This window comes from Leptodactylus fuscus, chromosome 4 (genome assembly GCF_031893055.1).
Source record: "Leptodactylus fuscus isolate aLepFus1 chromosome 4, aLepFus1.hap2, whole genome shotgun sequence".
Classification (NCBI taxonomy): Eukaryota; Metazoa; Chordata; class Amphibia; order Anura; family Leptodactylidae; genus Leptodactylus; species Leptodactylus fuscus.
Genome location: NC_134268.1, coordinates 174,911,194 through 174,939,037, shown reverse-complemented (window position 1 = coordinate 174,939,037; position 27,844 = coordinate 174,911,194). Strand labels below are relative to the sequence as shown.

Genomic DNA, 27,844 nt, shown 5'->3' with positions numbered 1-27,844 from the left:
CTGCAATGAAAAGCTTGGGAAATGTGGAGTGGCTGGGAAGAGGCGCATGATGGTGCAGGCCAAAAGGGCGCATGAGGGTGAACTCCCCAATGTGTCAGAGATAGGTGTGTAGGTGTCCTTGCATCATATACTTGCACCATATTTGGCTTTGGAAGTTAATTTTGTGCCAAAAAGTGGTTAAGACAGCGATCCCTCAGCTACTCCCGTTACACTGTCTATTGAAGTTACCATCTGTGGAAGTGGACCACCATTTCTAAGATCCCAAAGGAAGCAGGCAAGAGATGTGCAGTTCAGAAAAAAAGATGAGAAAATAAGTTTAGGCTGTAGAGCACAGAGGGATCGGAGAGGACAGAGCTGGTGTCGGCCAGGTATTCCCACAACATGCGCCTATACTTGTCCCTCCTGGTGACACTAGGCCCCTGAGTGGCAGTAATTTGTCCAGGGGGGCCATTAACGTGTTCCAGACCTAGGAATAAGTCTTCCAACAGGGTAGAGTTTTGCATGCCTTTGCTTCTACCCACTGTTTTTGCTGCTTAGCTTCCCTCCACATCTACTCTGCTTTCACCCCTAAACATCACCCCAGTTTATGCCTTTGCTTCTACCCAGGTTTTTTGTTGATTTAGCTTCCCTCTACATCTACACTGCTTTAGCCCCTAGACATCACCCCTGTCCATGTGGGGTCGGTGGCCTCGTCATCCACCAACTCCTCTTCCAATTGCGCACTGCCCCCTTACTGCAAACCGCACATGACCACAGCTTGCCTTGATGGCAACTGTGTCTCATGATCCCCACTTAGGTCCAGACAAGTCGGTGGCGGGTCCAAAACCCCAAAATTGGAAGGAAATGGCAGATGCTGCAGTATTTCTAACACCTGTTCCTGGTGCTCGGGCCTGGTCTGTGTTGTACCCTGCACCCTGCTTAACGCATCTGCCATATCCGAAGTTGTGCTGAGCGCATGCTAATGTTTCGTGTCCAGTGCAATGGATGGGATGGGATTTCACATAAGTCTGCCACCCATGGCCACTCATGGTTGAGCAACTGAGGGAGTTGACTTTGACGAACCCGAGGGTTTTGGAGTTGGAACTACATCAAAGGTCTGTGCTGCTCACACACTCTGCTCAACACATGATATGTTTAGTGCCAGCAGTGTGGAGACGTCGCACAACAGCCGTTGTTCCAGCAGGTACAGGCGTTGTAGGAGTGCATAGAGGCTAGCAGCGGCAACTATACACTTTAAAAACTATCCGCACAAGCGCCACACTTTCACCAGTAGCTCAGGAACATTGGGGTACCTTTTTCAAAAGATTAGCAGCAATGAGTTAAAAACGTGGCCCAGGCATGGAATATGTTGCAGGCTGCCAAGCTACAGAGCCAATCCCAGGTTACGGCCATTATCACACATGACAACATGCCTGGGCCCAGGTGCAGTGGCAAAAACCACATTGCCGTCTCATCGAGGATGGCATGACTCACTTTGTAGGCAGTGTGCTGTCTGGCCCCCAAGCTGATGAGCTTCAGCACGGCCCGCTGACGTCTCCCCACACCAGTGTTGCAGCGTTTCCAGCTCGTAGCTGGGGTCAATTTAACAGCGGAGGAGGGTGGTGTTTCAGCCCTCCTCCCAGGAATGTTGTGTGGGGAGACAAGTCAGGCCACCACATTTTGCGACCCGGTCCACGCCTCAACTACATTCAACCACTGTGCCCAAATTGAAAGGTAGCGTCCCTGTCCGCATGCACTTGTCCATTCGTAACTGGTCACATGGAACTTTAGGGCTAAGCGCTGAATTTAGGGACCGCCTCATGTTTGGGGGAAAGTGCTGGTGTGGACGGCACAGTGCGGTGGCGCAGTAGACACTCTGCCCAAAAAGGGCAGAGTGTCCCCCAGCCGGGATTCCAACATCTCCTGGGCCAGATTTCTTGAGATGAGGCCGTTGAAGCCTTGGGCATGTGGGTGGGTTGCGCTGTACTTTAGCATGAAATGAAAGGCTTGGGAGATGGGGAGTTGCTGGGAAGAGGCGCATGATGGCGCGGGCAAAAGGAGAAATGGCAGGAAAAGGTGAGGATAAGGGTGAACTCCCCAAAGTGTCAGAGGCAGATGTGGAGGTGTCCTGGCTCCTGGTCTGGACTGCAGCGCCAGCCCTGTCAACAGTGGAAGAGGCAGTGGCCGCCAGGCCAAACGACGATTATCCTGCGCTTGCTCTCACCCACTGAGCCCAGGGCTTGCCTTCCAAATGATGGCACCCGCAAGAGGTGGTGAGATTCCTCTCCGCAGATCTCCAAACCATCTTGGACTTGCAAATTGCACTAAATTTGTCATGTAACTGACATGTATATGATGAGTCTATCCATTGTCTGTTCATTTTGGTGAAAGTCAGCCTGTCAGCTGACAGACAGCTGTGCTTGTCAGTGATGATGTCACCGGCTGCTTGTACCCCCAGTTTTTGCTGCTTAGCTTGCCTCCACATCCACACTGCTTTTGCCCCTACACATCACCCCTATCCATGCCTGTGCCTCTAGCCATAAGTCTGCCACCCATGGAAACTCATGGTGCAGAAAGTGAGGGAGCTGACTCTGAGGAACCCTTGGGTTTTGTAGCTGGTACTCCATCAAAGGTCTCTGCTGCTCACACACCCTGCTGAACATACGGTATCTAGGGTTAGAGCGTGTGGTGACCTCGCACAACAGTAGGTGCTTCAGGCAGATGTAGGCCTTGCTGGAGTGTATTGCGGCTAGCTCCAGGTACTGTAGACTTGGGAAAGTGGGTGTCCAAGTGCCGCACTTTCACCCTTAGCTCAGCTAATTTGGGGTATGTTTTTAAAAATCATTGCACCACTACATTGAACATGTGGGCCAGGCATGGAACGTGTTGGAGGCTGGCAAGCTCCAGAGCCCTCCAACAAGCTAAAAAACCTGGCCCCAGGGGCAGCGGGGATAAACAAATTGCCATCTCATCCAGGATGGCATCCCTGACCTCAGAGGCAGTGTGCTGTCCGTCTCCCAAGCTGATGAGCTTCAGCCCAGCCTGCTGACGTCTCCCCACACCAGTGTTGCAGCGTTTTCAGCTCGTAGCTGGGGTAAATCTAACAGCGGAGGAGGAGGAGGGTGGTGTTTCAGCCCTCCTCCCAGGAATGTATTGTGGGGAAACAAGTCAGGAAAATTCTTGAAACGGGAGAGTTTTGCATCTTTGCCCTTGCTGCCTATGGACATCCCTTTGCCTCTAGCCACCATTTTCCCTGCTTTGCTTGCCTCCACATCCACACTGCTTTTGCCCCTAGACATCACCCCAGTCCATGCCTTAGCTTGTACCCCCAGTTTTTCCTGCTTAGCTTGCCTCCACATCCACACTGCTTTTGCCCCTAGACATCACCCCAGTCCATGCCTTAGCTTGTACCCCCAGTTTTTCCTGCTTAGCTTGCCTCCACATCCACACTGCTTTTGCCCCTAGACATCACCCCAGTCCATGCCTTAGCTTGTACCCCCAGTTTTTCCTGCTTAGCTTGCCTCCACATCCACACTGCTTTTGCCCCTAGACATCACCCCAGTCCATGCCTTAGCTTGTATCCCCAGTTTTTCCTGCTTAGCTTGCCTCCACATCCACACTGCTTTTGCCCCTAGACATCACCCCAGTCCATGCCTTAGCTTGTACCCCCAGTTTTTCCTGCTTAGCTTGCCTCCACATCCACACTGCTTTTGCCCCTAGACATCATCCCTATCCATGCCTCTTCCCCTAGCCATAACTCTGCCACCCCTGGAAACTCATGGTGCAGAAACTTTGGTTGCTGACTTTGAGGAACCCTTGGGTTTTGTAGATGGAACTCCATCAAAGGTCTGTGCAGCTCACACACCCTGCTCAAGATATGGTATTGTAGGGTTTCAGCGTGTGTGAATGACGGACAACAGCCTGTGTTTGGACAGATGTAGGCCTTGCTAGAGTGTTTTTAGGCTAGCAGCGACTCCTGTGCACTTGCAAAAGTGGGCGCACAAGCGCCGCATTTTCAACAGTAGCTTCGGTACATTTGGGTATGTTTTTAAAAAACTTTGCACCACTAGGTTAGACGTGGGCCAAACATGGAACGTGTTGGAGGCTGGCAAGCTCCAGAGCCGCTACCAGGTTCCAGCCATTATCACAGGCGTAAAAATGCCAGGCCCCAGGTGTAGCAGGGAAAAAAAAATGCCATCTCAGCCAGGATGGCATCCCTGACCTCGGAGGCACTGTGCTGTCTGTCCCCCAAGCTGATGAGCTTCAGCACCGCCTGCTGACGTCTCCCCACACCACTGTTTTAGCGTTTGCCGCTAGTAGCTGTGGTGGAGGTTGCAGCGTCGTAGGGTTTCAGTCTACTCCTGTCATGAATTTTGGCCTGGGAGAGGAGATAGGCCACCCCAGTTTGCACCCGGGGAACAGACTCCACCACATTCACCCTGCCTGTCATTAAAGATAAGCACTGCAGCATCCCTGACCACAGGCGCTTGTCCAAGTGTCGGTGGTCAAGTGGACCTTGCAGCAAAGCGCGGAACTAAGGGCCCACCTGATGTTGAGTGACACGTGCTGGTGCAAGGCGGGGACGCCACACCGGGAGAAGTTGAGACGGCTAGGGACGGCATAGTGAGGTGCCACAGTTGCCATCAGGTCCGGGAAGGCGGGAGTTTCAACAAGCCGGAACGCCAACCTCTCCTGGGCCAGCAGTTTAGCGATGTTGGCGTTCTAGGCTTGCGTGGGTGGGTGGTTAGCGGTGTATTTCTGCCGGCGCTCCAATGTCTGAGAGATGGTGGGTTGTTGTAAAGAAGCGCCTGATGGTGCCTTTGATGGTGCAGGAGAAGGAGATAAGACAGAAACAGGGGAGGATGAGGGAGAAGTCAACAAAGTGGCGGAGGCAGATGAAGTGATGTCCTGGCTCGTCCTCTGGAGTGCATCGCCAGCACTGTGAGCAGAGGCAGTGGCATGAACGGCGGGCGACGTTTGTCCTGCCGTTGCTGCCTGCCACTGATTCCATTGCTTGGATTCCAAATGACGGTGCATTGAAGTGGTGGACAGGTTGCTCTTCTCAGGGCCCCTACTCGATTTCGAGAGGCAAATTGTGTAGACGACACTATATCTGTCCTCGGCGCATTCCTTGAAAAAACTCTACACCTTCAAGAAACGTGCCCTCGATGGGGGAGTTTTTCTGGGCTGGGTACAAAAGGGAACATCTTCGGACATTCCGGGTCTGGCCTGGCTTCGGCAAAGCAGCTGACCTCTGCCTCTGGACATGTCTCTGCCTCTAGCTACCCTTTTTGGTGCTGCACCTGCCTCAACATCCACACTACTTTCCCAGCTTGACATCTGCCTTGTCCAGGTGGGGTCGGTGTCCTCGTCGTCCACCACCTCCTCTTCCAACTCCTGTCTCGCCTCCTCCTCCTGCACAATGCGCATGTCAACTGGCTGCCCTGACAGCAACTGCGTCTCATCGTCGTCGATGAGGGTGGGTTGCTGGTCATCCGCCACCAAATCGACCGGAGATGGAATGGAGGAGACTCTAGTGTTTGAGCATCTGGACACAGATACTCGTCTGTTAGGTCCGTGGAATCGCGAAATGGAGGGGCAGGTTGCGGTACAGTCAAAGGAAGGGAGAACAGCTCTGGGGAGCAGGGACAGTTGGGGTTATTGTTCTGAGAAGATTGGGAATTTTGGGTGGAAGGAGGACAAGACTGTTGGGTAAGAGGAGGTAGAGGCTGACTGGCTGGTGGACAATGTGCTTTAAGCGTTATCCGACAGCCATTGCAAGACCTGTTCCTGGTTCTCGGGCCTACTAATCTTTGTACCATTCAGCCTAGTTAATGTGGAACTTTTGTGCAAAGCGCAGAACTTAGGGCCCGCCTGATGTTAAGGGACACACGCTGGTACAAGGCTCAACTCACCCTAAGTGCCAAAAACACTGCTGGTGCAAGGCTCTACTCATGCCAAGGGCCTCAATCTCTGCTGGTAGCTCAGCTTAAGGTCATGTAACTTTGTTTGGAAGGGCTCATGTTAAGGGCTAGAAAAGTGAATTTTGGAAGGTCTTACCACATCACACACACACACACACACACACACACACACACACACACACACACACACACACACACACACACTCAAAATGACAGTTAAGGGTGAGGGCTTTTGGAATTCCCATTGCCTATTCCATTTGTGGTTGTCATGGGGAACGTGATTTAAAGGGGTGGTTGTTACTGTTTGTTGAGCTTAAATTGGGGTTTGTGTCCATCCATTTGGGGAGTAAAGAAGGTTTCCAGGTATTTTCCCACTTTGATAGAGGTTTTTTTGAATGTGGAAAGTGTGTAGTTGTTAGGCAGTGATGTTGGGGTAATAGAGGGTCTTTGGTGTGTTAGATGCCCCCAGGCATGCTTCCCCTGCTGTCCCAGTGTCATTCCAGAGGTGTTGGCATCATTTCCTGGGGTGTCATAGTGGACTTGGTGACCCTCCAGACACGGATTTGGGTTTCCCCCTTAACGAGTATCTGTTCCCCATAGACTATAATGGGGTTCGAAACCCGTTCGAACACACGAACATTGAGCGGCTGTTCGAATCGAATTTCGAACCTCGAACATTTTAGTGTTCGCTCATCTCTAATTATCATACATAATCTTAAAATATATATATATAATTTCACATATATTTTATTTATTAATTATCATGTATATATAATAAGATATGATTTAAATATACCATGTTTCCTCGAAAGTAGGACACCCACCGAAAGTAAGGCATGTGTGTGTGTGTGTGTGGGGGTTCTGTTGAATTGCCTAATATAAGGCACCTCCTGAAAATAAGGCATGCCTCTGCTGTTGTATCCACTGTCCCTGCTGCTGTAGGATGAGCTGGAAGATGCCCGCTGTGCATATGCTGCGGGCAATCGGCTCTCCCAACTCATTCCAGAGGCAGAGGCAGCATCCAGCTTTTCTTGTGCACACGGAGCACAGTGCATACAATCCAGCCGGCTGCAATGCCAGTGAAGTAAGGCTCTCCGGCGCAACCGCCGGAATCCTTGCTAAGCCCCGCCCACCACTTCCGCGACAAACAGCAGCACCAGCGCTGCTTTCAAGATGGGAGAGGTAAGAAGGATACCTATTCCCCCCCCTACACTACCTACAACCTACCTGAGACGTCCCCCGAAAATAAGACAGGTCCAATATTTAGGACGACAATCTAATATAAGACACTGTCTTATTTTCGGTGAAACACGGTATATATATATATATATATATATATATATATATATATATATATACTAGCTGGTACCCGCGACTTCGTCTGCGGTGATTGTAGAAGTGGGTATATACAGGTGTGGGTAAGGTTTTCGTACTGTGTATAAGGGATGGGATATGAAATGTAACTTTGTATCTTGTTTTGCTGTAATTCAGAGAATACGTGAGACTTTTGTGTTGAAGTTACTTTGTATTAGAGCTGCTATATATACGGTGTTGTGAGAAACTTTACATAGTGACTTTGGGACAGAGGTATTTGAAGTTAACCCCTTCCCATCGATGGCATTTTTTGATTTTGGTTTTTCATTTTTGACTCCACTCCTTCTAAACCCCATAACTTTTTTATTTCTCCGCTTCCAGAGTCATATGAGGTCTTAATTTTTCTTGGGACAAATTTTTCTTCATGATGCCGCCATTAATTATTCTATATAATGTACTGGGAAGCAGGTAAAAAAATTCTGAATGGGGTGGATTTGACAAAAAAATGCATTTCTGCGACTTTCTTAGGGGCTTTGGTTTTACGGCGTTCACTGTGCAACCAAAATGACATGTCCCCTGTATTCTGTGTTTCGTTACGATTCCGGGGATACCAAATTTATATGGTTTTATTTACATTTTGACCCCTTAAAAAAATCCAAAACTGTGTTAAAACATTTTTTTTTTAAAAGTCGTCATATTCCGACAGCCGTAACTTTTTTATACGTCCGTGTACGGGGATGTATAGGGCGTCTTTTTTTGCGGGGTTGGGTGTACTTTTTAGTTCTACCATTTTCGGGAAATGTTATTGCTTTGATCACTTTTTATTCAAATTTTTATCAGAATCAAAAGAGTGAAAAAACGGCGTTTTGGCACTTTTGACCATTTTTCCCTCTACGGCGTTTACCGAACAGGAAAAATATTTGTATAGCTTTGTAGAGCGGGCGATTTCGGACGTGGGGATACCTAACATGTATATGTTTCACAGTTTTTAACTACTTTTATATGTGTTCTAGGGAAAGGGGGGTGATTTGAATTTTTAATCCTTTTTATTTGTTTTTATATTTTTTTTACTTTTTTTAAAACTTTTTTTTCTGCATTTATTAGACTTCCTAGGGGTATTGACATGGGTGGGCGGTGTCGCGGATTGTCAGAGCGGTGGGGGTCGGCAAACATGGCTGCTCCGGAGCGTTAAAGAGCGCCTCCTGGAGTATTGTTAAGGGGAGGGGCAAAGTGGTAAAGTATATGTATATGAGATTGTGTGGGGTTAGGGGCGAGGCTGCAGAGGGCAATATGAATTTTGTGGCTTGCTATGGTCCAAAGTGTGTGAGATTGCAGAGATGGTAGTGTGAGTTTGGGTTTTGTGGGGGTCCTGGCACAAACGTATGTGCGCTGTTGTGACGAAAAGTAGCCTATTGTGCAATCGAGTGTAGTGACTATGTTTGTGGAAAATTTCAGCCAAATCGGTCGAGCGGGTTTTGCGTGATTGAGGAACAAACATCCAAACATCCAAACACACAAACCCACAAACATCCAAACTCACAAACTTTCACATTTATAATATTAATAGGATATATATATATATATATATATATATATATATATATATATATATCTGTATATTATAAATCTATTGTACAAAGAAATAGTATAATGAAAATTACATTGTAGGAAAAAAAAATACCCACAAAGTCTAGCTTTCTGGGCAATAAATAAGTAATTCTCTACAATTTAGGATTCATGGGATCCTGCATGAGTTAGAATAGATTCATCTGTATACAACATATATAAACGTCTCAGAGAAGAACATGGCGTTGCAAGCAATGAAAAGTATCATGAGAGCTTCTAGTCAGCGTAGTGTAAAAATGCAAAGTTCAGTATTTGCATTCAGTTCCTACAATATACTGTACTATAGCTGTGTGCTTTACTGCTCGAGGAAATTCAATGACTATTCTCAGGGAGAACAAGGCAAACCCTACAAGCATTTTAACTCACATGCAGGAAAGGTAGTCAAGCATACACCTAGTGACCTCCATTTCAATAATTTATTCCTTTCTGCTGTTTTATGATCTAGAAAGCCATCATAGAAGGACGTCCATTGCACCAGTTCATTAGAATCTGTCTGTTTTGTTACACAAAAAATGAAGATACCATTGCCTTCCCCCTCACCGGTCCCAGTGCCAGCTACTGATGAGGAAAATGAAGCCATGATAGGTAGTTATCACAAGAAGCCATCATCCAGGAACGTGCAGGAGCCTTAGCCGCTTACTTATGGAGGTCACTGCCGTCTCCCATGGCAAAATCGTAACCTTTTGTTATTCCTGAACTAGTTTGACCCCTTATCCTACTCGACCTTCCGTGACCTCCTTACTCTTTTTTTTTTAATTATTTCGCAGGTATACATATGAACTGGCCTATACTGGGATACTGAGGCTGAGCAACAATACTTTACCTGGCACTCTGATGCGTATTTTGCTGTGAAAGGCTTCTCATAGGTCGTGGTGGTTTCACCATATTTTCTCCTCTTGGTCGTGGATATTGGCATGACACAAATATACGCCAAAAACACCATCTATGAGTATTTTAGTAGCAAAATATAGATTTATGACTATATTACATCACTTTTGTGGCATAAGGGATTCGATGAATCCTCACCAATGTCTTCAGGCTTCTTAGAATACTAGACATTGATCTGTAGGCTGCTCTCTTCTAAGAGGGGGTGATAGAACAAGTTTTTCTTTTTCCATCATGGAGAACTTATTTGTATATTCCTTTCTCACTATTGCTAGTAGACCATGTATGGTCTGTTAGACTCTACACATAGCAAGGTGGCCTGATAAAGGCAACATTTCTCTAAGGATACAAAGTAAACATACTGCCTATCTGTAAATTTAGGATTGTACGTTATCCACTTAATCCCTAATTCTATATATTTTCTCCAATTTATGACACCAGTATTATATTCTATTGTGTATATATTTGTCTTCTTTTAGATGCTTTGTAATTCCATACCCGATGGAGAGACCCAAGAAGTCTTGAATCCGTTGTTTCAGGTAGCCATTAAAATATATCATAACTGAAAGACTCTTATTTTCTTTCACTTATATAGAGAAATATTAAGAATTCTATCAAATTAGATAAATTGGTACCAAATGGATTCCTTTATCTAGACTGGACAGACATTTGGCTATGTTTGGCAGTCCCATAGAGCAGAATGGAATGGCAGTGCACACTTGCTCCATTTAAGGATTGCTCCGGTTCTTGTGATAAGCAGGGAACAAGTATACATGAGGTAGTTAAGCTTTCCATAGACCCTGTCTAGTATAACAATATGTAATATTATTCAGGGATATAATTCTAAATTTGCCAGTCACCCTGTTAAACGGGGCTGGAGCCTCTGCTGTACCGCGCTGAGGCTCCGGCCCGCTCTGTCTGCAGCTCCAGAGTGGCACTTCTGCTACTCTGTGAAGGAGGACCAGAACCTCCGCATTAGTCTGCAGGGATTCCGGTCTCCTGCTGTGGCTGGAACTGGCACTTCTGGGGTCAGGAGGGTCAGCAGTGGGCCGGAGGCTATTTAGTCCTCATTCTGGCTCCGGCCCACCTCTGGTTATTCAGTATCTCTGGTGACAGCTCCCTCCTGTGCTTCCTGACCCTGAACCCCCTGTTTGTACTCCTGTGTTCCTGTGTATGACCTCGGCCTGCCTTACAGACTACCTCTCCTTGACCTCCTGATTTGGCTACCTTCTGACCTCCTGTGGATGACCTTGGTTTGTTTCCTGACTACTCCTGCATGACCTCTGCTTGGCTACTCCGTGACCTCTTGTGTATGACCCGGCTCTCCTGACTACGTTTTTGCTTCTCCCTCCTGACCTCCTGTGTACTGACCGGGCTTGATTGACTTCGTTTTTAGCTATCCCTGGAACCTGTGAGACCTTCTATGTACCGACTTGGCCTGTATGAACTTCCTGTGGTGTTTCTGCTACCTCCTGGTATACCTCAGAACTTCTCACTACTTGCTGACCAGCTCTCCCACTTCTTCATCAGCTGATGTTAGTGTTCCTGGCTTTTCTGGGTCATCTGTTACTTGAGTGCTCTGAGTGTGTGGTGCTCTCTGGGCAGTTGCAGTTCTGGCTCCCAGAACTTACCAAGTTCAAGTCCATCATCAGGAGCTCTGGCAAAGACCTTTGGGGCCTGGTTCGCTCTGGTTAGGAGAGCCTTGTACACTCAGGACTGTTTTTGCCTTGGTGTTTGTGGGATTCTGGTTGCCCAGGACTAACTGTCTGTTATTGTTGCATCTGGTTCCTAACACACTCCTGTAGTTCTGCTTTCACCAAAGGCATAACTTGGAAGTTTGTGGGCTCCAGTATAACATATGTAACAGGGCCCCATTTACCAGATAAATATAATACTGGTGCCTTGTTATGTTATAGAGACGTCTTTGGGCCCCCTGACGTTTCAGGGCCTGGTTGTGATTGATACCTCTGCACCTCTTATATCTACATCCCTTGGTCCCACTTAGATTGGAGAGAGCTACACCAAACTCATTCCTCATAGATCTCATGTAATAAAAGCTTCTGTACAATCCTACTCTAAACCATCACTTGAACAGATAAGGCTTTACAGCAAGTGTTATAGGAGGATATTGTAGAATCATTGTCTGCCATATCTACTCGTTATTCTTGGCTGCATAGTGTATTTGTGGTGAAGTCCAATCTTATTATGGATTCCATTAAGCACCAAAGCGAATATATGTCCTTTTTAGGAAAGTAATGAAGTCATACAATATTTCTACAGGCTCATTACATCTAATTTCCTGTTTCAGATATAATCTTTAAATGTACATGGCTGGAACATCTAACTAATTCATTACTGAAAACTCATTTATTTCCTGATATTAGTCATAACAACATTACCGCTTACAGAGCCGAGAAGAATGCTCCGCGGAGTATTATGTTACGTTATTGTTACTGAAAAGCCCCAGATGGATATCGGAAATGTGCTGCATCACTACTGTCCCTCCTCATTCAGGCAATCTCATTACAATTCATTTATGACTGAAGATTGTGATATTGGTATAAATTACCGCGTGGTCATAACTTATTTTATAAGGAATGATTATATTACGCTCCAGTACTTTGTGTAATTCACTCAAGAAGTGGATATTGTTTATTATCAGTACTACAGAATTTCATAAGGCAGAAGTAATGTCTTTCTTAAAGGAATCTTCTTCAAACTTATGACATATTAGTATAAATTCCTAATACTTTACTTAGTATTACTACATATTAAAAGGGTTCTCCAGGGAAGCTTTGAGCACTTACTATCCAAAGGTTCTCTTGTGAGCAAACCATGGGTTTCCAGGTTGGTTCTGACCATAGGTCACATTATCAGAATCAGTCAGTTACCTGTATTATGGGGGCTGGCTTTATTATTAGACCCCATAGTACAAGCAAGTAGAAGGGAACACAGGAGGGAAAAGAGGAGTCGGAGCGACTCGGGCCCAAGTGCTGATTTCCAATCCTGTGACCTGTGGTTGGATCCAAAATGGAAACCTATGCCTTATACACAATAGAACCCAGAGGAAAAAAATACTGAAACCCTCCTTAAGTAACCCCACTAACTTCATCAGGATGCATCCACTTTTTGGCTTGAGGAATAGAAGAATTTTTTTTTTTCATCCTACCTTCTGACAGTTATAATGAATTAATTGTACACCCATATACCTTTAGCAGTGTTTGGAGTGATTAATAAATAAACCTTTGTTTACTTGGTGTTAGCTTCCTGCTGTGCAGCTTCCTGTGTAGCTGCTACACTAGATCCCGCTCACTCAGCCACCCTCCTACTCTCTCACTCTGTTACAAAACCCTCCCTGTCTCACTAAGCCTAGCGATCCCACCCATTACTAGGCCCTTCCACCCTCCCTGTCTTTCTAACCTAGCGATCTCACCCATTACTAGCCCCTCTTACCATCCCCTGTCTCCCTAGCCAACCTATTCCGCCCACTACTAGCAGACTGGAAGAGGGTAGGAACCGTTTCCCAGACACAGGAAGGCTTGGTAAGTATTGATGGAGATAGGAAAGGGGGAGAGTAATAGTGAAGTTCCGTTTTGGAAACAGTAAAACGGAACATCACCGGATTATCAGACCGTGTCCCTGGAATGGTCACATGACCGCTCCAGGGATATGGGTAATTATAGTTTTTTTTAAAAATTGAATTAAATTAAAAGTGAGGCGGGGAGGGCATTTAGTTTAGGGGTTAATTCTTAGTTTATCCTGGACAACCTCTTTAACATGGACATGCAGCAGTTATGAGTTACTGCAGCAATGATCCATAAACTGCTACAGTACTTACAAGCATGGCCCTCACTCCTATTGTCTATTCACGTACTCTCTGACTTGTAAAGTGCTGCAGGATATGTAGGCACGATATAAATAAAATTATTATTATAGCCACCACTATGAAAGAATATGATGTATGAACACTGCAGTCATGGGCAGGTAAAGATGGCTGATCTGTAGGGCACTAGCTAGTTTAAAATGTGGATAATTCCTCTAAGGTTTATGACTGCAAAATTTTCTAAAAAAAAAATAAAAAAATGCTGCACCTAAAGAAGGCTTCCTTTACGAAAACTCACCAAAGTATTAAGAAAATGATCAAAAAACTCACATAAAGCTAAATCAATCAGGCTAAAATTGTAAAAAAAAAAAAGGTGTACATGCCTCACATCACAGTTACAGTCCTATGAAAAAGTTTGGGCACCCCTTTTAATCTTAATCATTTTTAGTTCTAAATATTTTGGTGTTTGCAACAGCCATTTCAGTTTGATATATCTAATAACTGATGGACACAGTAATATTTCAGGATTGAAATGAGGTTTATTGTACTAACAGAAAATGTGCAATATGCATTAAACCAAAATTTGACCAGTGCAAAAGTATGGGCACCTCAACAGAAAAGTGACATTAATATTTAGTAGATCCTCCTTTTGCAAAGATAACAGCCTCTATTCGCTTCCTGTAGCTTTTAATCAGTTCCTGGATCCTGGATGAAGGGATTTTGGACCATTCCTCTTTACAAAACAATTCGCGTTCAGTTCAGTTTGATGGTGGCCGAGCATGGACAGCCCGCTTCCAATCATCCCACAGATGTTCAATGATATTCAGGTCTGGGGACTGGGATGGCCATTCCAGAACATTGTAATTGTTCCTCTGCATGAATGCCTGAGTCGATTTGGAGCGGTGTTTTGGATCATTGTCTTGCTGAAATATCCATCCCCGGCGTAACGTCAACTTTGTCACTGATTCTTGAACATTATTCTCAAGAATCTGCTGATACTGAGTGGAATCCATGCGACCCTCAACTTTAACAAGATTCCCGATGCCGGCATTGGACACAGAGCCCCAAAGCATGATGGAACCTCCACCAAATTTTACAGTGGGTAGCAAGTGTTTTTCTTGGAATGCTCTTTTTTTTCGACGCCATGCATAACGCCTTTTTGTATGACCAAATAACTCAATCTTTGTTTCATCAGTCCACAGGACCTTCTTCCAAAATGAAGCTGGCTTGTCCAAATGTGCTTTTGCATACCTCAGGCGACTCTGTTTGTGGCGTGCTTGCAGAAACGGCTTCTTTCTCATCACTCTCCCATACAGCTTCTCCTTGTGCAAAGTGCGCTGTATTGTTGACCGATGCACAGTGACACCATCTGCAGCAAGACGATGCTGCAGCTCTTTGGAGGTGGTCTGTGGATTGTCCTTGACTCTTCTCACCATTCTTCTTCTCTGCCTTTCTGATATTTTTCTTGGCCTGCCACTTCTGGGCTTAACAAGAACTGTCCCTGTGGTCTTCCATTTCCTTACTATGTTCCTCACAGTGGAAACTGACAGGTTAAATCTCTGAGACAACGTTTTGTATCCTTCCCCTGAACAACTATGTTGAACAATCTTTGTTTTCAGATCATTTGAGAGCGGGCTGTCCATGCTCGGCGACCATCAAACTTAACTGAACTTGAATTGTTTTGTAAAGAGGAATGGTCCAAAATCCCTTCATCCAGGACCCCGGAACTGATTAAAAGCTACAGGAAGCGACTAGAGGCTGTTATCTTTGCAAAAGGAGGATCTACTAAATATTAATGTCACTTTTCTGTTGAGGTGCCCATACTTTTGCACCGGTCAAATTTTGGTTTAATGCATATTGCACATTTTCTGTTAGTACAATAAACCTCATTTCAATCCTGAAATATTACTGTGTCCATCTGTTATTAGATATATTAAACTGAAATGGCTGTTGCAAACACCAAAATATTTAGAACTAAAAATGATTAAGATTAATAGGGGTGCCCAAACTTTTTCATAGGACTGTATTATGTGTTATAGATACTTTTTGCCCCTTACTCATCCAGAAGTGTGACTTAGGGAGAAAAGTGGGGGGTCTCCTAGCGATCAAAGGAATACCACATGATGAGAGTATTGAGTGTTCCATAATGTATAACAAATATAAGACTGGGCAGACATATACATTAATTAGGATCCAATGGATATCTTGCTGAAAAATGTAATTTACAGACTCTTCAGAATACTATTATACTATGCTATATACTATATATATATTGATTGGTCACACTTTATCAAAAAGCTCAATGTAGGCCAATATCTTTTTTATTATTATTATTATTATTATTAATAATTTATATAGCACCATTACTTCCATGGTGCTTTACATTTGGGGGTTACATACAGTACACAGAATATACAGGTAGATATAATACTAACAGTGATCGGCTGGCACAGTGGGGTAGAGGGCCCTGCCCGCGAGGGCTTACAATCTATGAATATCCTTGTAACCATACACCAAAACTGCTAGCAATTTCTTTTTTTTATTTTACAATTCACACTATCACACTCTATAGGAGTCAATAGAATTCCATGTACTTATATGTAGAAAAAAACGACATTTATAGGCTCTACATTGCACAGTATAGACATTATGCTATAGGACTTTTATGACAGACATGAAACATTCACGTCCAAGTCATCCATTACCCTTTATATGCGAAATAAAGCGAAGCCTTCCAACTACAAAATTATTTTCTTTGTGCAAACATTCAATAAAGATCATGATCAGACACGACTGTCTCGCACTCTACGCTTTGAAAATCCTGCAGGAAAATAATAATTTTTGCGGGGTAAATTTTACTGGGGTGTTCTCGCTTGGATGCTATATTTAATGTACCATGTAAAACCTGTCGGCAGCTTTACAAGCAAACACATGCTGCTTTTTCTGTCACAATCCCAAAATCAATTTTCAAGCTGTGAGGTGTAATGGTGCCACAACTCTGTCATACAAGCTCGGTTTTCTAACACTTATTACAGTCAATATTTTTTTTACTCATATGTCCAATTTTATTTTTCTCCATACTGCTGGACCCTGCAGCCCAGGAACATGGCATGCCTGAAATTCAAGGCCCCGATGTATAGCAATAGTATTGTAGAAGCAAACAATGGGTTAACAGTAGGATTTTACATAATCTGATTGTTAGGCCCATCACAATACCATAATCACACTAATGATGCAAAAAAAAATAAAAAAAATAAAAAATGCTTGATTATGACTTATTTTAAAGATGAGCAGCTGCATGAAATCTGGGATTCTCATTCTGGCTTCTAATTTTTCGAAAGTAAGAAAATCTGGGATCATCTTCAGCCAAACGTAAAATTAAAATAAAACCGTAAATTATAGAAAACCTACAAAGTACGGTAATAAAAATTGTGCCATGTCTCACGTAAAACGCTATATATTAGAATTAAAGGGTAAAGAAGAATAAAATGGGGAAAAAAAACATAATTCAGACATATGGAAATTTACTGATACAATGTAACAAACCAGAACATTACACTGATTATTACAAAGTAATGGGAGAAGAAATGATGGAATATAAAGAGCCCGAGCACATACATATATGAATATTAAATCTCTGTCAGTGACGAGGCAGCCACGACCTGGCGTCACCCTGCTGTGCATTTTTTGCCCAAGCATACAGGGTACCAGGGAGACAAATTACCTTCTCCTACTGTCTGTCTATAAATACATCTCCTTGTATCCATATGGGGAGAATATAATTAGAAGAGACAGCTTGTTATGCCCAGATTTCTTATTCAGAGAGTTATGTATCAATCAGCGGGAGCAGTCATCAACAAGCTACAATGAAGATGTCATCTGATAATGTGGAAGAAACAATTAGCGACTCCTTTAAGATAGGCATAAACTTGTTAGAAATTAAGACACTATTCAGTGTCAGCCGGCTCGCCTCATGCACATACGACAACCATACACATGGAAGGCAAGGAACCCACCTCTTGTGCAAGGTACTATCTCTTCACTGAAGTTATTTTCTAAAATTTTGTCAATGCGCTTATCTCCCCTGCCCCCTAGCTTAATACACTTGGATAAGGTGGGACTTGTCTTTACTCTTGAGGGATGCCATCCACCATGCCCAGCCCAGACATACATGTTTGTGGCTTCTTTCCACTAATGTGGAGAGGGCCTTTGATTGTGTTAGCTGGTCCCTCCTTTTTTGGTTCCTTAACATATTGGTCTCATTCCATCTATGAGATCATGGGTACTCTCTTTCTACCAAGCCCCCATTGCCTCATCTAGAGTCAATAAGGTCTTATATTCTTCTATCAGTATTCGCAATGACACCTGACAAGGCTGTCCTCTTCCTTAGTTGATTTTTGCCTTGACCCTGGAGCCACTTCTGAGGATGTCTATGGGTTAAAGGTGAGCGCAAAGGAGATTAAGATTGCAGCATCAACTTTCTATTCTTCATTATTAACCCAACTACCCAATTTCCCAATCTAATGGCAGCATTTCACAGGTTCCAACATATTGCCAATTTCCAGATTAAGTTTCAGAAATCAGGAGTTCTGAATGTGAGTTACCCCCAGGTTCTCCAAGCCTTCCTAGCTAACTTCCGACCTATCTTCTGATGCCATTAAGTATGTAGGATTCCTTCACTCCATATCCTCTACTCGGACCCGCACTCCTGTTCCTGCCTTGATGTTCCAGTTAACCTAGATTTTGTATGATCCAGTGGACATAGAAACATAACTTATAAGACATTTCTATTCATAATAATAATAATAATAATTTCCATTCATTTAAATGGGATATTATGTAGTGTCCTTTACTGTCCGTGGGTGTCCTTAAGTGTCCGTTTACAACCATGTTCGATTTTTCAAGCGGACAGAAAATATCCTATATGTAGGATTTTTCTGTGTGCTTGAAAAATCGGACATGATTGTAAACGGACACTTAAGGACACACACGGACACAACATAATATCCCATTTAAATCAATGGAAATTGTAACCGGACACAACTAGTATCCGTTGCTAAAATCTTGCATGGACATTAGCTACGGACACTAGCTGTCGGACACCTACGCTAGTGTGAACCCAGCCTAACACTGTAATACACACATGTACAGAGACCATAAAAAAGTGCTTTTTTTATACAGTAGTAATATTGTAGTTTAAAATGATTATTACGTATCAAAAAAATGTAATTGACAATTGTAAAATTCCATACCATTTACCATTCCAAGATAAAAGACAGCATTCACAAGCGAGCATCCTTTTCTGAAATGATCTGTCATGTATTCCAACCAGTTTGCTTCCAGACCAGTGATCGTATTTTTTTCCTTTGTGATCTTCATGGGGATTTTCACTGTGTAATATTTTCTGTACCTTTGTTGTGTTTTCGGTTTATTAAAAAGCGCCAAAATCTCAGATTCTGGAAAAGAAAAGATGACAAGTTACAGTAATTTTATATACCTTATATAGTATAAGCCGACCCGAATATAAGCCGAGGCCCCTAATTTTACCACAAAAAACTGGGAAAACTTATTGACTCAAGTATAAGCCGAGGGGGGAAATGCAGCAGCTACTGGAAAATTTCAAAAATTAAAATGGTCGGAGTTTTTGGGTGCAGTAGATGCTGGGGAAGGGGAGGGGGTGTTTTGGTTGTCTGTCTGTCCCTTCCCTGAGCTTTAGGAATGTTTTTTTTTCCCCCACTTGGAATTCAGTCTGGCTGAATATAGGGTATCTGCAGTGCTCCTATTAATCCCTTCCCGACGGAACAAGAGCACTGCAGATACCCTATATTCAGTAGACTGGGCACTATCAGACACAGGGATACCTAATGTGTTTGTGTTTCACAGTCATTTTCTACTTTTGTACGTATCCTTGGGAAAGGAGTGATTTTGAACTTTTTATTTCTTTATTTTTTTTAAAGCTTCTTTTTTTTCCCCACTATTTTATGGGAGATTCTATACATTGATATTGCAGCTGGTCATAACCCCCCCCCCCTCCTAAAATAAATAAATAAATTTATTTTTTTGCTGACTCAAGTATAAGCCGAGGGGGGCTTTTTCAGTACAAAAACTGTGCTGAAAAATTTGGCTTATACTCGAGTATATACGGTAACCCAGTAGCATCAGTGAACTACCAATAGTAGCGCTATAAATGTCTAGTTTGGACAAAGACGTAACACTTCTCCTGTCTTCTCACTTAAGACTGAGTTGTTTAGTCACTAAATCCCTTTCATATCTTTTCTTCCTGCAAATCAGAAAAGTTGAAATGGCTGGCAAAAATGATTTTTCACCAAAACGCACGCTATCTCGGATCCATTTTATGGATGGGTTGCTTTCTAGTTGCAGTTTTATTCTGTAGGATTTTTATTTTTCAACGTTGCTAGGATGATTTTGTGGCATTTTAGGATACATAAGACTGGTTGTCAGGTACATCTTCTCCAACAAGCTGTGAATGTGAGATTACTCAAGCCTACAGCCCCAGGATGTGCCTTGGCCCTGAACTGAGAACAGACAAACAGCAAGTATGCTTGCCAAGACTTCAGATATTATGTTTTACCGTCATATGAATGGTATTTGCATAAAAATAACCTTAGGAAGGGAATCCCTTTAACTGAAACAGTGATGGGGAATTGTCATTGGGAACTCTGCTCCTGTAACATGACAGTGTATCACAGAGTGCGAGGCAAAAATCATCCGCACTATGGTGGTAGAATGGAATTTAATCACCTTTCAGAAAAGACAAATACATAATTTTTCGACATAATTTCCTGGTTTTTCAACACTTTGTCCATTTGTTAAAAAGCTTTCATATTCCCTAATTAAAAAATGTTTTAGGCTGAGCTGCGAGCCACAAATGCGCCTCTATCTTCGCCTCTTCATCAGACGTGAATCTTCATCGTCGGAGGCTATCTTGAGTGTGCAGTTGTGAAGGTGGAGAGGCTTCTGGCTACTTCTTCATGGCTGACACTTGTGCGAGTTTCTTTGAATTACTTTTATCTATTAGGACACATTTGTTTGGCAACCTCCGTTTGGATGCTATGTGAATCTTGGTGGCCATGCAGAATGTATTGGAGTAACTTATAGGGAGCATACCTGAGGTCCAAGAGAAAGATGGATACAGTGAAGGGTACCACTGAATCTAGCAGCCATTGAGCCGTCCTATGCATGGATACCTAGAACAGGTGCCCTAAAGGGCAGGTCCACCAAGTGTGTAGAGTGTCACTGTTGCATTCTCTAAAACATGTGGGTGAGATGTCTGGGTACATGCAGTGTAGCTTGGTTGGGATTAAATAAGTCCTATGAAATATTTTCAGGGCCGATTCCATGAGACTGATCTGCCAGTGCCCTTTACTCATAAATGTATCACTAACCTGCCACTGTGTCAGTGTCATGGAGGTTGCCAAAACCCCCTGACCATCATAAAATCTAGTTTAGTAGTGGTTGGTGAGGAGTTTAGTTCAACATAGATGAATGAGAGTAAACCCCTCTCCATTACTCTCAAAAGGCACAACTGTTCAAAGGTGGTATCTGAGATAAGGAGGGGGTAAGGAAAAGGGCCTTCGGAAAGTGGAATATCTGGTGGTTTGAAGGGTCTCCCTGGCGGCAGTATGTTGGAATTGCTGATATACCGTATTCCTTGGTAGTGACTTATTAACAAGAAAGTCACCAAGGAACCTAAACCTAGTGTGCCTCCGTCAGGTAAAGTCTTCCAAGGAGAGGCCTCGGGGAAACAAGGGGTTACAGAAAATTGGGAGTACGGGTGAAATGTGGCTTTGTAGGTTAAGTTGGAATCTAGTTTTTTTTTGTTAACTGCAGCATATAACCAATAATCCTAGCAGTGCATGAGAATGTGTATGAGAATGACTGAGGGGACCAAAGTAGGATCGTTCTTAAAATTTTAAGGGAAAAGAGTTGTGTCATAAGATGCTCCATAGAGTGCAAAAATATTGGCATGATATTGTCATGCTAGCTAAGCCAACAAATAGGTGAGGTAAACGTAACACTGGGCAGTCTAAAGATGCATCAGATTTATCAGTGAGCATCAGCCACTGTTTTATTCCTGTACTGTGCTGACATCACCTATATTTTTATTAGGGTCCATTCACATGGAGTAACATGCCGTGTGATGTGGAACGTATATGGCGAGTGAGACTTTGCGCGCCGTAAAAGCTCACATTGATTTCAATGGGAGCCTGGATCGTATATACCCCGTGTTATTTTGCGGCTGTGATTTTACTCCGTGTGAATGGACCCTTAATAAGCTTTCTTACATTATCATCAGTGGCGTAAATACTGGGGTAGCAGCGGTAGTGGCTACCACAGGGCCCGGGATCGTATGGTCGCTGATGCATTTTTTTTTTAATTAATTTTTTTAAAGGTCCTTACCTGCTGGAGTAACCCCATCTGGTAACGGGCTCTATTTACTTACCGATCCTCTCTCCTGCCCATTAAAAGCAGAGGCGGCTATGAGCAGGAGCGGGGATCAGTAAGTGAGGTCAAGGTCCCGCAAACCCCAAAGACTGCTATTATTATACTCTGGGGTCTTTTCATGTGTCCCCCTTGCTTTTAATTCACAGCCAGCTGGTTATAGCATGGTTGTCTGCAACCGGCTTTACATTTGGTTAGGCTGATTTCATACCAGCGCTTAAGCTCCCTTTGGGGTTTTGTCCCCGAACCAGTTAAAAAAATTTGGAAAGAAAAACACTGCATGCAGCACTTTTCTCTCTACATTTTTCGTCCTTTTTGGGCAGAAACCAAGTCTATGGGTCCGCAGGTTTCCGAAGGTAACCGTTTTTTTAAGTGGATTAATTTTCCATTTGGGAGGTTACAAAGTGGACCCCTGAAACAGAAACCCGAACGCAGGTGTGAACCTAGGGTTACAGGACACTTGCGAACATTCGGTTCTGCATTTAGTTTTTCTTGCTGACTAGCTCTATAAATACATATGTCAGAATTTGAAACACATTTCAGCTACATATATAACCATTAGGATTTCTAGACACAACCTGAACCATACACACCGCCCGCCACTAGGATTCCAGGACTACTTCTGCCTTAGGCTACATGTTTTAAGCATAGCGTCCTGTCCACAGTATATCAAAATAAGTGCTGACAACAGTGCCTGGAACGTAATAATCTACCATAACCATGTCTATATGACATATCTATATACTTTCATGATGGCCTTGTATTTGGATTTATTTTTTAGTGTCAGACTGAATCAAGGTTCAAAAAGTGCAAGTCTGCATATCTGTCTCACTACAGACACACACATACACACACATATATATATATATATAATATACTGTATATATGTACAGTATATATACATATGTAGAAAATGGTAGTTTAACACAAGCTTACGGGATGTCCAGCAATTGGAAAACTTAAGAAAACAGCACCACACATGTCCACAGGTAGTGTTTGGTACTGCAGCTCAGCTTCATTAAAGCGGACAGGCCTGAATTGCAATACCAAACACAACCAATGAAAGGATGTTTTGGTGAGGATGCAGCAATGTTTTTCTAATTCTGGACAACCCCTTTAACTTGACATTTAACATGTTACTTACTATTCAGTTTAATGGCATGTAACATGTTAAAAGAAGTTCCCAGCACTTCTTCAGCTTTATTATTAATGTATAAGCTAGCTCCCCGGGCCCCTGAGTTTATTTTGTATAGTCCAGCTGGGGGAGGCTGGAACTTTCACACCTCTGCCTCCCCTCTTTTGGACTTTCTGAGACATGACCAACTCCATTCTACTCAATGGACCTGCAGCTGTAGTAGAGGAGACTTGGTGACATCAGATAGAGCCAAACTGGCAGCAGAGAAAGCAGCGCTCAGACAGTTCTAACCCCCCTCCGAATTGCAAAGGCAAATACCGCAGACCCGGGGAACATATGTACATATTAGTAAGAAACTTATCCAGTGCACTTGTAATCTTTATTCCCTATATAACAACTTTAACGTTGTCAACGTTTGCTGAGTCAAGTTAACATTTGCTACCTCTGTATAATATTTCAAGTAGATGGACAGATTGATGATATCACTATTTACAGGGAATCTGTAACAGCAATATGAAGCAGTGACTAAGACCCTGACTATATTTTTCTTCCAGTGGTTTCCATAAAATCACACTTCATCAGCTGCGGCAGGAGCCGAGCACTGGAGTCCTCCCAATGCTGTGCATGTGCTGTTGAGTCCTCCATGTCCACGATCTGCTGCATCCTCTACCACCAGCCTCTGATTGATAGTAATACTAATTTCACATCTGTGGCATTGACTTAATTCTCCTGATTTGTCACAGGAAACAAAAATATCAGCCCACAGTGCAGGGTTTTTCGTTGGGGATTTCAGTTGGCCTTGGCCCTAGTGCCTCTGAATGGAGACCCTGATGCAAATGTGAACATGATCTTATTTATTCCTATGCATAGCATAGGGAGAAGCTGTCAGTCAGCAGCCGAAGACTAGGGAGCCTGTCAGTAATGAAAACGAGGACTTCTCCTGTTCCAGCAGATAGACAGTGATCAAGTCAGCCTATAATCTCCCGTTGTCATGATCCATTAATGCGGTGTGCCTTTCTTAGGTATGTTGGTATACTGTTTACTACTGGGTAACAAATTGTGGTGCCCACTGTCTTACATAAGAAATCAAGTCAGCAGACTCTGCCCCTAAATCTAAATGGTTCTTCTGTGCAGCCCAATAACATGGTTTTCCTAGTTGTTATTTCATGTTTTTATTGTACAATACAATTTAGACGTACTATTCAGTGCAATGAAAAGGATCTAAAATTTTACTTGGATATAAAAAAACCTAAATGGCTATTAAAATGTGACAAATAAGCTACTATGGGTCCTGGTAACAGTATACGGGTGACATGTGAGAAATGGACAATACCTATTAAACACCTATAGATTTCTGCAGTAAACCCTAACAGAGCTATTAATGCAGTGTGAGTGTCATTCAAGTGCATTCATGTCTACGGAGGTTTCTTTCCTATCCAATCCGTTCCAATAACACAAACCAGGATAGGACCTGTTCTATCCTGCTCTGTTTCATCAGAACAAATCAGAATCCCCCATAGACATGAATGCATTGCTCTGAGTGTTATTCAACTGCTTTCTGCTGCAAACCTGGCCGCACTAGAAGCATACTCGGCTGTGTATATGGGGACCTATGCACCATCACTACTCGATTCTGAAAATGGGAAATGAAGCATACAAAATGTAAGACAAAAAGCCATGTGGGCCTCTTGGATGTCTCCCTTCGTACCTACCACAGGTCGGTGTTGCGGCACATGATTAACACCACTAGCACGTGTATCCCAGCATCCCGCCCCCTCTCCACCACTGGATTTGCAAAGTAGAGGACATTCAGAGTATGGAGGATCTCTCGGCGTCCCTCAGAGATGCTGGGGGGGGGGGGGGGGGGAGTTTGTGGATGCTTGGACACCCTACACCCATCCTCTTGCAGGGTTCACAATCATACAGAGATGTAATGGGATGAGACCGCGTGGAGGGCCGGAGTCCCTCGTTCTCCATCTCCACCCCCCCATCCTCTCTTCTCTTTCTTCCCCCCCCCTCCTCTCCTCATGATTGCAGGGCAGTGTTGAGGTGCCCTTTTATTTGACTGTATCTGTTCTGTTTCGCATATGGTCCCTTGATAGCTCCTCGGGCCTGTCTGCACTATTGTTTTGTGTTTTTTATTTTGTTGGTTTGTTTCCTGTTATTTTTGTATTTCTAAAAAAAAAAACCATGTGGGCTACAGCAAAATGGCAATAGTATATTAACACTACTTACAGGTGCCATTTTGTTGCAGCCCACATGGCTATTTTCCTTAGTTTGTTTGCTCTGTACCCTGAAACACGTAGTGATAATGCAATAGGGGCAGGCAGCAAACAACCCCCTTGTAAGGGTATAACAATTTTAATAGCTTGACCACAGGAATCTATAGATGTTTAATGGGTGATATTTATTTCCCACAGTGCATGCACACTTGGACCTCCCCCATATACTGGGCCGAACCCACAGTAGCTACAGGAGCTTATTTTTTCATATTTTCATAGACCTTTAGTTTTTGCTTGTAATCAAAACTTAGTTTTAGATCCTTTCCATTGCTGTGAATACTAGACTGATAGGATATATGTCTGGCACACTTGCGGAGTCAATTACTTAGTACACATTATACTTACTTCTACTGCTGCAGTTATCAGGCATTGTAGACTCGGTCACAATCTTATCCTGCACGAACACATCCTCATTAGAAACACTGAAGTTCAGTTCTTCTAATTGATCTACGTCATCCAGAGGTGAAGACTTTGCTTTTTGCTGCTCAATAACATCCTGGCCATCGACTGTTTTGGCCTGTTCAGCATTTTCCCTGCTCTTTGCTGGTGAAGTGCTTCCATTAGTGCAGTCTGACTTCTTATCCGCTAAAGTATGATCCTCGGTATCGCTGCATGCTTTATTGATAGCTGTGAATTCTGGAGAGCTTGTTTGACTCAAGCTATCAGACAGGCTGTACGGCAGGTCCTTTGGAATATAGTATCCCTGTACTATTCCGGCAAACTTTGATCCTTGACTGGCAGCGTCCTCAATCTGGAAATAAATGGAATATCTTTAATATAAAGCAATGGCTTGTCAGGTAGCTGAAAGCTTGAATTGGAGGTTATTTGTGAAGAAGTTCTGGTATATAGCACAATTAGTGTTATAGCATTGGAGGATAGCAAAGCTTCACAATAATAAAACAAAAATTATCCAAAAACAAGCAATAAGAGCTTCAGTTTAACCAATACAGTGCCATACAAAAATAGAACATAAACTAGACCAGGACACAAACTAGGAAAAGTGAACCAATAAATGTGTATGTGATGTCCATTCACCGGTCTGGGTAAATGGAGAAGCTGTGCCACGCCGATACCAATTGGTATACATACATCTTGTACATGTGCTCCATTGTAAATGAGGGCATATACAGTATATTCAAACATTATATAACATGTTTTTCTCTGCAAAAAGATATAGCGTAGCTGTTCCACATATGTTGTGGTCACACCTAGGACCTGAAGCTTAAAGGGGTTGTCCAGTTTCAGCAAATAAATGTTATTGTTTGTACAATGCAAAGTTATGTGATGTACACAGAGGTGCGCGGCTCATTACAAGACTTATGTCTAATTATTCTGCTGGAGAGACCTGAAAATGGCTGTCCACCAACGTTCACCATCCAACCTGATGGAACTGGAGAGGATTTGCAAGGAAGAATGGCAGAGGATTCCCAAATCCAGATGTGAAAAACTTGTTGCATCATTCCCAAGAATACTCATGGCTGTACTAGCTCAAAAGGGTGAGAATACTTAATACTGAGCAAAGGGTCTGAATACTTATGACCATGTGATATTTCAGTTTTTCTTTTTTAATAAATTTGCAAAAATATCTACATTTCTGGTTTTTATCTGTCAATATGGGGCAGAGTGTATATTAATGGGAAATAAAATGAACTATTTTGATTTTAGCAAATGGCTGCAATGAAACAAAAAGTGAAAAATTTAAAGGGGTCTGAAGTATCCTCCTTTCTTCATGTAATTTTAAGTCCGGGGCTAGAAAGCAGACCACTACTGACAAAAAATGTGCAAACGGTTGTCAAGTAATATTTGCAGGTCGCTTTACAGTAGACACCCAAAACGAATTGTCCTGATGGGCCCTAGACAACCCAGTCCAACACTCAGGATGGATACCGATGAAAAATCTTATTGTTTCCGTAAGGCACTACAGAATAAGTTGGCACTGCACAAGCAACGGAAAGACATAATTACATCTAAACTTATTTACTGTATTACATTATTTTATTGTTGTAACCAACACACTGCAGGATGTAGACAGGCCCAAAATGTATGTAATTGAAAGCATGAAGGTGCAAAATATTGGTAAACATTAACTCACACACCTACTATACCATTCTTAAAGAGGAGGGTGCGGGCCACACGGTGGCTCAGTGGTTAGCACTGCAGCCTTGCAGCGCTGGAGTCCTGGTGTTCAAATCCCACCATGGGCAAAAAACCATCTGCAAGGAGTTTGTATGTTCTCCCCGGGTTTGCATGGATTTCCATCCCATATTCCAAAAAAAGACATACTGATAGGGAAAAATGTACATTGTGGGGCTCACAATCTACATTTTAAAAAAAAAAAAAAAAAAAAAAAAAAGGAGGGTGCTTTGTTTTCTGAATGCTCAAATATAAGGTTTCTGTAAAGTGCCAGCCACAC

The 27,844-nt window shown here is 43.2% G+C and overlaps 1 protein-coding gene across 1 annotated transcript in view; it reads right to left on the bottom strand.

The window, feature by feature from the left end:
* RFTN1 (raftlin, lipid raft linker 1) overlaps window positions 1–27,844 on the bottom strand; it is a 262,249-nt gene that overhangs the window by 44,630 nt on the left and 189,775 nt on the right. The window contains exons 5-6 of the mRNA XM_075271433.1: window positions 25,777–26,182; window positions 18,804–19,007 (exon numbers count right to left, since the gene is read on the bottom strand). Of these exons, the coding sequence (XP_075127534.1) occupies window positions 18,804–19,007; window positions 25,777–26,182 (610 nt within the window). The remainder of the gene's footprint in view (window positions 1–18,803; window positions 19,008–25,776; window positions 26,183–27,844) is intronic.